This window comes from Amblyomma mixtum, chromosome 2, assembly GCF_055824585.1.
Source record: "Amblyomma mixtum isolate Tamu chromosome 2, ASM5582458v1, whole genome shotgun sequence".
Lineage (NCBI taxonomy): Eukaryota > Metazoa > Arthropoda > Arachnida > Ixodida > Ixodidae > Amblyomma > Amblyomma mixtum.
Window position 1 is genome coordinate 169,471,850 of NC_143013.1, and position 9,716 is coordinate 169,481,565.

A 9,716-nucleotide genomic window follows, 5' to 3' on the forward strand; every position below is an offset into this window, starting at 1 on the left:
ATTTAAATTTGCACTGTAATACCTACACTTCGGAATTTTGTTCGCTCCATGTCCAAACCTTTACTTATCTCATGTGACCTGTTATTGTCTGCCATTCTTCTTAATTTCCCCAAATTGGTTGTGTTCATCTGCCTGATTTATATTCTCTGGGTGTATGTTCCTTGGTTTTGCACTCTGTATCATTTGATCCGCTGCCATTCTACCGTTTTACATTGGGCCCAGAAGCCTGTCAAGCTCATTCAAGTTTGTTCCTCTGTGTTCTTTGCATTTTGTTCAAGCGAAATAAAGATTGATTGCCTGATTGAATGATTGATAGATCAACTGCTTTATTTCACAACCGACAGTGTTACGTTCAGCGTAACGGTGTCTGCACTGGTTCGTGTCTTGCTCCACTCTTGACATCTTTCTATCGTGCGTTGACTGCCGTATTAATGACCAGCTTCTGTTGACCTCTAAACTTTTTAGGGTATTTAGGTGTATAGACGACATTTTTTGGTACTCACAAGTCACATTGGTTCAAAACCAAGCGCGGTTATTGATGACATCGTCGCTATGTTCATTATGGCATCTAAGAGGCTTAGCTTTACCCAAGAAGTGCCCAGCAATAACAGCTTTCAGTTCCTCGAATTAAGGCTTGTTTTAGCATCAGCATTCGGCAGCAGCAGCAGTATCACATCCACGACGCTTGTCTTGGAAGGCGCTTGACGATTTCCTCCCACTTCGCAGGTTGGTGGCTTTGCTTCCTTTATTTTTAAATTTTTATTGCATCTGCTTCTGCTGCCGGGTGCAAGTGCTTAGTGCTAGCCATGCTCAAGACGAACCTGACCCTTCTTTTTCCTGCCATGCTGCTATCCCGCCCAATGACCCATTTGTAACCTGTGTAGCGTGCGAATTCAACTACCACGTCGGAAAAGCATGTTCAGGTCTAAGAGCCAGAAAATACAAAAGCAAAACGGCCTATAGGTGCATTGTGCAGTGGAAATGTCGGACATGTGTGGTGGCGTCAGAGCGCACTTCTAGGCCGTCCAGCAATCAATGTCGTTCAGGTGGCTCCTCCCCTACCCAGAGCTATTCAAATAACGAACAGCAGGAGCTCACTCAACAGGCACTAATGGGCATCGTGAGAGATATGAAAAAAGCTATGCCTTTGATGCCTTTATTTGAGACGATGAAAGCACTTCCCGAGTTAAGGCAAACAGTGACTGATGTAGAAGTGCCTGTCCAACACATGTCGGATAAATATGATGAAGTGCTACAGCGCCTAACCAAGCAGGACCGCGAACTAACAGATATCAAGGGGCGCATTACAGCAGTGGAAGACTCCGTTAGTGCGAAGGAGATTTCTGATTTAAAGGATCAAGTTAACGAACAGGAACAGTATGGCAGAATCTCGAGATTCATGGGGTCAAATGGGAAGAAAATGAAAACCTTTTACCTAAAATCAATGAGTTGGCGGCTTCCCTTGGCTTTCGTTTACTTGTTGAAGACATTGATGGCATTCACCGTCTTTCCACAAAAGAAGGGCGAAAAGCTCCCATTCTAGTGCGGTTCGTTTCTCGAAAAACAAAAGAGAACTGGATTAATAAGAGTGAGCAACTGGTTGATAGTGAATCAGAATTCCGCTTCTACGACAACCTTACCAATCCAAACAAGCATCTTTTGTGGATGGCACAGCAAATGGGTTATTAAGGCGAAAGCCTTTAATTCCTCATCGTTGTCGACAGAAGGTTGTCAGCAGAGGTGTCACGCTTTTTCTAATCATACCAGAAAAACGAATATTTGTGCGAGTTGAGATTAGAACCACCATCCTTTCATACCTCAGCCGAGTGTGCTAATGGCTACGCTACTTCCTGCCAACGCATATGTAGTCCTCCTCGTCTAGGACGCTGGAGAGTGTTTGCAGAAAGGCATCGAATCAGACGGATGCTTCCCAAACGCCCTCCAGTGTCTCCAGCATTTAAGATTAACAAACAATTGTGTACTTAACATCTTAACCACACTTCAGTGACACAAGCAGCAACACCGCGCTAAAGGCTTTCGCCTCACCGCACTTTTGGTCAACAAAGTGGCCCCCTGAATTTTTTTGCTTCACGTGGCAGAAGAATGAAAAGGTGATGGTCCGCAAGGGCCAGGAGAACCAATTTCGCGGATTTCTTGCGAGGCAAGTTTTTGCAGAGATATTTACAGAGAGAGGGGAAAGGCAGGGATGTTAACCAGAAAGGATTGCTGTTGGCTACCCTGCACAGGGGAAGGGAATGAGGGGATTAAAATCTGTAATCTCAAGGAAACTCAGCAGGCTGAAAGCGACGATTCGAAAGCGTGAGCGTCCATCAAATGAGTTTTCTTCTGTTTTTTTTTACATCTTGTAGCACTATGCATTATGAAGCATCTTCAGAAAACCACAGTTACTACGCGATACATGAATTTAACGATTCAATAATGGGATTACCTTCCCAACGAAATATGATATTTTCTTTGTTTTGTTTAAAATTACAGTCTTGGAAACAATGCAGATGCCATTGGCGCTTATTTGAATTTATTTCACCATAAATACGATGTTTTAGCGTTTACAGAAACCTGGTTCCCTGATTCATTGGACGTTGTTGAATTTGAAGACTATTCTCGCGTGACTTTGTTCAGAGACAGCAAAAAAGGGGGCGGTGCCTCTCTGTATTTTCGTGATGGCGTATCACACGCCTCTCTACGGTCATTTGCCGTTGTTGATTGCGATTGTGGTGTACTTTTTTCCGAATCTTGTGGTGTTGGTATAATTCTTGTTTATAGACCCCCGTCTGGTAAAGCTGAACGCTTTTTTTCCTACCTTGACAGTGTACTTCACTCGCTTACGGGACATAGCCAATCTGTTGTCATGCTGGGTTATTTAACATAGGTATAATAACTGAGAATAGAGTTTCCAAGAATTTTATTTGTATGATGTCTACCTGCAGCTGTAGAAATGTTATAAACCTGCCAACAAGAATTACCACAAGTACCGAAACTGGTCTTGATTTATATTTCACTGACTTCTTACCAAATGATGCCCAGTCGGGTGTGATGGCCTGCGACGTTAGCGACAATCTTCCATATTTCATCTTTTTGCCCCATTCGAGGAAAAATTTTTTGAGTAGCGCCGCTAACACTTCCTATCGAAAAATTAATGACGAAACTATAAATCACTTTTGATGCATGATTTCACAGGTGGACTGGTCACTGGTTTTTAATGAAGAGGATCCTAGTCGCTGTTACGATGTGTTTGAAAAAAAATTTCAAGATGCCTATTATGGCGCCTTTCCTCTTTTCCGCCGCTCTAGATACAAAAAGCCTAAGAGACCGTGGGTTACGAAAGAGCTGTACAAAAGAGTAAGGCGAAAACATAATATATTTGCTGATTTTTTGAAGCACAAGAACATGAATATACTAAACTTTTATAAAGCTGTAAGGAATAAGCTCAACACTGATCTAAAAACCGCGAAACAGGAATATGACGCAAAAAAGTTCGCTAATAAATTTGCCCCTAATAAAATATGGAGGCCATATACAACAATTTAGTACCAAAACGAAGCCAGCGAACTCCAGCAGAGATTGTGGTAGATGGCGTTCCACTCAGGTCGTCCTTTACCTGACATGGTTAACTAACGAACACTACCTAATGGTTTGCGAAAATCAGCCTGCGCAAACAACATGCACTGATCCAATGTAATATCTTAAAGGCAGTCCAAAACCTTTAATATTTCTCTCCTCAACAAATGTAGCCGAAATCTCTTGGTATATAATGTGTCCAAAAAATAATTGTTCCGTTGGAGCTATCAAAATCAAGCGTGAGGTAGTGAAAGCTGTATGTGGTATAATGGCACCTTTGTTGTCCCATATATGGAACCAAATGCTCAAAGAAGGCAGGTTTCCAGATAAATTAAAGATAGCAAGAGTTTGTCTGATATATAAGACAGGAAGCTATAACGATCCTAACAATTATCGCCCAATATTCGTTTTGGCGGTCTTCGCAAAAATTTCTGAACAAGTAATCAATACCCGCCTTACAGCGTACTTTAATAAAACCCCTTACCGCATGGTGTGTCATATATGATACACACCAAACTTCTTCTTCTCATACCTCAGAAACGAAACTAAAAAATTTATTTTGCATTTAGCGGGAATCTACATCATGTCTAGCAACTACACCGGCGGTGGCTCTACCTCTCGAAGTTTTTTTGAACTTCATTTCTGTTTGCAAACACGAGGACGCCGCGTCGCAAGTTGTGCGCACCAAGTTGGTAAGTGAATCCTATGTTTTTGTAATTCTGACACATACTCCTGTTTAAAAAATTTATTAACGTAAAGAATCGCTCCTTCACTTCATCTGGGCACATTGTGAGTGTGCAAAACCTTTTCATTATGCCGTGAGGGCCACATTTAGGCCTGTATCACATGTGATACACTACGCAGTTAGGGGTAATTTTTTGTGTGTGAAAACGTGTTCGCACTTTTTTAGACAAATAATAAATTTGTACTGTGATTTGCTTTATTTGCTTTTTCCCGACGGTGAGGAATCCTTTTTTCTATGTTCCAGGCCATGGATGTCGGCACTTTTTACGGTGGAACGAAACGTGGAGTCCGGCCCATTCCAGGTGATGGCAATAGAAGCAGCGATAGTTAGCTGTCAGACGACGGCGAGGAAGAGATTTTTAAGGCGAAAGCCTTTAATGGCTCATACTGTCGTGACCAAATTGTTAGCAAATGTGTCCGCGTTTCAGATTGGTCGAAATGGTCGTGACGTCACTGCGCGCGAATTTTGACGGGTGTCCACTGAAATATCCGAGAGAGTTACAATTAAAAATTACAAGGAACTTTAGCGGCTAAAGTGGTGAAAGGCGAAAGCCTGAGTGCTGCATTCTGCTACGCGATTGTTCACTTCACATTTTGTTGGTGTATTAATTAACTGCCAATTAATGACGCTTAAGCTTCGCCTTTAGGAGTGGAACGCGACAGCGTGTTGTAGCGCTGCCAGGGAGTCCACGGAATGCCACCACCCGTTCGGCGCGATGCGCCCTTTGAACGCAACGCTTTTTAAGGAAAGGAAATGGGGCTGTAATTCTCTGTCGTCTCGGTGGACACCTGACCGCACGGTACAGGAAGGGAGGAAGTGTGAGTGAAAGAAGAAAGAAGGGCCGTAGTGAAGAAAATGAAAATTGTATTTGATTAAAAGAAATTACGCATTAACTGCCTCACATATCTCAGTAGACACTCGTCGAAAATTGTATTTGAGGAAAGGAAGTTGCGCAGTAACTGTCTCGCATATTTCGGTGGACACCCGTCAAAATTCGCGCGGGTTGACGTCAAGACAATTTGGACCAATCTGAAACGCGGAAAAATACGCCTTGCTCGTCGGTAAATTGGTTTTTGAGGAAAGGAAATGTATCTATCTCTCATATCTCGGTGGACACCTAAACCTCGCCGTAACGGGAAGGGAGGAATATGGGAGTGAACGAAGACACCGTATTCACTAGACGCACCTTTGTTCATTCCAAACCATCGAGCTGGCATGGCGACCGGTTTTTAAAAAAAAAAAAAAAAAAAAAAAAAAAAAAAAATTTTTAGAGGGAAAGGAATTGTTTTTACCCTGGGGATCTCACTGTTTAATTTGCAGAAAGCCGGAAACAATAGACCATGTATTTTTACACTGTTGGGAAGGGGTTTATTTTTGGGATGTATTGCAGCGAACATTAAAGAAAGAATTTCCACTAGACCCGTATGGCATCCGGTTCTTATGTGTTGAAAATGAGGATGGGGTGCCTTTCGATTTAATAATGCTGACAGGCCTCCACTGTATATGGCGCTTCAGAATGGCAGGCTGGCATTGTGACAGTGACGCAAGACCTGCCAGAATTTACTTTCGCGAAAGTATGGAGATGTTTCTGGCCATTCAGAAAGCCGCTGCGGAGCCTCCGGAGTGGCTCTCAAGACTAGAGCCGCTCTGTACGTTGCGTGAATTTTAATTGGACGAAGCCAGATTTATGCTGGCTGACCACAAGTCGTGTGTACATAGTTATTGTCTTTTGTTGATTGTTTGTGTTGTCCAGTGTTTTGTGTCAAAGCCAGGCAATAAAGAAAAAAAAAAAAAAAAAAAAAGAGCTGGCATGGCGGAGTGGTAGCGTGCTCGACTCGCACTCCGGAGACCGGGGTTCGATTCCCAAGCTCGGCTAATTTCTTACCAGGTTTTATTTATTTATCTGGTCTGACTAAAAGAGTTAATTGGACTAATTGTTTAAGTAAGCAATTAACTAAACTCAGTCAAACTTACTTGGAGCATCACTATACGATCCCTTGAATTGGTTGCATTGGTTACTAGCCAAAGTACAAGTTTGAAATTCGCGCACTGTGACGTCACGACCGTTTTGATCAACTGAAAAGCGTGACATTTCTGTCGACAGCTCCTGCTTACAACGATGAGACATTAAAGGCTTCAATAAAATTTTGTTTTCTTCATTACGGCCCCTCTTTCTTCTTGCAATCCACTTCCTCCCTTCCTGTACGGTATGGTTCAGGTGTCCACCGAGAGAACAGAGGATTACAGCGCCATTTGCTTTCCTTAAAAAGAGTTGCGTTCAAAAGGCAACGCGTCGCGCCGAACGGGTGGTGGCGTTCTGTGGACTCCCTGGCAGCGCTACACGCTGTCGCGTTCCAGTCCTAAAGGCAAAGATTAAGCGTCATTAATTGGCAGTTAATTAATGCACCAACAAAATGTACAGTGAACAATCGGGTAGAAGAATGCAGCACTCAGGCTTCGCCTTTCACCACTTTAGCAGCCAAAGTTCCTCGTAATTTTTCCGACCCAGGCGCCGCCCCTCCTGGCAAATGAGTCGTCCGAAAGCGAGGACGATAGTGAAGATGAAGCTCCGCTTGCAGCATTGAGTACTCGAGGCAAAAAAGGGCCTCTCAAATGCACGCCGAAGTGGACAAAAGCCTGCCTGACCCAAAAGAAATAGTTCACTGGTAGCGCGGAGATGCCGTCAACTACCACAGACCTTGTCACACCCTTACAGTTCAAATTTCTTTGTCCTGTAGAGATTTTTGAGGTCATTTGCGAGGATCTGGTGGACTCAATTTTGGGCTACTATCGGATCAAAATACGGTCCACGAAGTGGTACCATCGGATCTTCTTTCCCTTGTTGGACCTGACCATGGTGAATGCCTGGCTGCTGTGGCGAAGACAAGGGAGCGCCAAAACTCCCCTTCTTGAATTCAAGTGTGCCGTCGCAGAAGTATTCTGCAAGGCAGGGAAGCCACACGAGAGAAAGCGCGCAGGGCGACCAAGGTTGTAAATTGAGACGCTCATCTACACAAAGAAGAGGGCTCCGCTCGTGGCGCTGCCTACTGCTGACGTCCGCCTGGACAAAACGGACCACATGCCTAATTGGCTTCACAAGCGAGTGCGCTGCCGGCTGCCCTCTTGCAACCGGCTCACAAATGTTTCATGCAAGAAGTGCAATGCTGCTCTCTGCTTCGACAGGGAGCAGCATCATCAGCATGAGAGGGGCAAAGTCAGTGACGTCACCTCACTGCAGGAGTTTCACTGTTAAAGATGAACAGATTTTCATTTTTCTGCAATAAAATTTTGTTATTTCACTTACTCTCTACACATTTGCCAATCGTTCTGTCCTTTTTCTTCATATCCTATGTTTTTGTGTATATCCACAAAATATACCCCTAACTGCATGGTGTATCATATGTGATACGCGAAGAAAACACTGTTATAAGTTGCAACTGCGTGTTTTTTTAAATGAAGCATGGCATGAGTGTCTCTGTCACAAATCCAGGACAGTAAAATTTTTTTGCGTAAAAATAAAAATTCATGCGGTAGGGGTTTAAGACCGGAGCTACTGCGAAAGAACAATATGGATTTCAGAGAGGTAAATCTACGGAAAAACTTTACTTCCCATTCAATACACAATAATGAACAATATAAACAAAAGAATTGTTACACTTGGGCTATTTTTAGACTTTAGAAAAGCCTTCGACTCGGTCTTTCAGGAAATTTTACTACGCAAATTACAATTCTATGGGATACAAGGCTCTGCGCGGAGTCTTATTCAGAGCTACTTATCATCCAGAGTACAATTCCCAATGATCAACGACATACCTTCAAGCTACGGCCTTATACGCACTGGTGTGCCACAGCGATCAACACTGGGTCCCATTCTATATCTATTTCACATAAATGATATTGTTAATACTATTTCTTGCTCCGAAACAGTTTTATACGCCGACGACACAAATATTTTCGTTAATGGCGCGAGTTCACAAGCAATAAAATGTAGAGGAAATCTCTGGTTAGAAAAGATTACATTATGGTTGCGCGCCAACAGGTTAGAATTAATACCTGGTGTTGACTGATCATATTAATCAAGCAATAAAAAAATTTCGCGATCAGCGGGCCTTCAAAACAACTTTAGGCTTCTATTAATAATATGGCTCAAAAAGCAACTTTATTTCAGTTTAATTCATTCACATCTTCACTGTTGTTTGCTGATATGGGGAGACCAACACACTAATTTAAATGCTTCGTTTTTGATACAGAAAAGGCATACGAGCAACTGCTAATCCAGGTTACTTAGATAGCACGAACCCGTGGTGGAACAGCTTGGGGCTATTGAAAATTTTTCAGGTAAAAGCTCCTCGGCAAGCGCTTGAGAGGTATAACAGAATTAGCTTATAAATCCCTTGTCAAATCAAGATTACAGCATGCATACCTCATTTGTAACCCGCACCATGCTTACCTTATCAATGCACTTGAATCGGTTCAAAGCTGAGCGGTCAGATTCATCCATTATTTATAATCTTACGCTATCAGTGTGTGAGCACTCAAAGCAGAATTCGGCTTATTACCCCTCTTAATTCGTCGCCCGTATTGCCAGCCTTTCTCGTTTGCATATTTCATAATTTTTTTCTAGTTCACTTATCTGCCCACCTTACCTTGTTCCGCCAGCCCGCATATCTCACAGCACTTGTCTTCTTTTTTTTTTCTTCAAATTTCCCGACTACATGACTGTTCTGTTACTTTTGCCGCTTCATTTTTTTGACGGGCTGCTGCAGACTGATCCGACCTACCCAACAGCATCGCAGTCATCATGTGCTCGTCAAACTTCACTGATAATATCACCAGTCATCTTTCGCAGTGTTAAATACTTGGTCCCCAAGCTATTTGTACCCAACCCTTATGTAATACACCTCACCGTTTCTTTAAGGTGTTAAAACGAAATAAGCCGCCGCAGTGGCTCAGTGGATATGACACTCGACTGCTGATTCAAGAGACGCGGGTTTGATCCCGGCCGCGGAGGTCGAATTTCGATGGGGGCGAAATTCTGGAGGCCTGTGTACTGTGCGATGCCAGTGCACGTTAAAAAACCCCAGGTAGTGGAAATTTCCGGAGCCCTTCACTACGGCGTCCCTAATAGCCTTAGTTGCTTCTGGACGTTAAAACCCCGTAAACTAAACCAAACTCTTAAAATGTTGCTTCGGGACGTTAAAACCCCGTAAACTATACCAAACTTTTAAAATGCAATGAAAATGAAATAGGCATGGGCAGTGCATGAAATGGGAAGGCAAGATTACCGATGGTCGTGAAGGGTAACGGGTTGGATTCCAAGATGGCAAGCTTTTCAGGAGCCTGCAAGGACGCCAGGTGTGCGGATATGATAAGGACGTTTGTGGGCATGAGT

The 9,716-nt window shown here is 43.2% G+C and overlaps 1 protein-coding gene across 1 annotated transcript in view; it reads left to right on the forward strand.

Annotated features, from left to right (window-relative positions):
- The first annotated feature begins 4,188 nt into the window (after positions 1 to 4,188).
- The window catches only part of LOC149361538 (fatty-acid amide hydrolase 2-like), a 97,982-nt gene continuing 92,454 nt past the window's right edge, over positions 4,189 to 9,716 (forward strand). The window contains exons 1-2 of the mRNA XM_089572707.1: positions 4,189 to 4,271; positions 4,568 to 4,625. Coding sequence (XP_089428833.1) covers positions 4,575 to 4,625 — 51 coding nt within the window. The 5' untranslated portion in view covers positions 4,189 to 4,271; positions 4,568 to 4,574. The remainder of the gene's footprint in view (positions 4,272 to 4,567; positions 4,626 to 9,716) is intronic.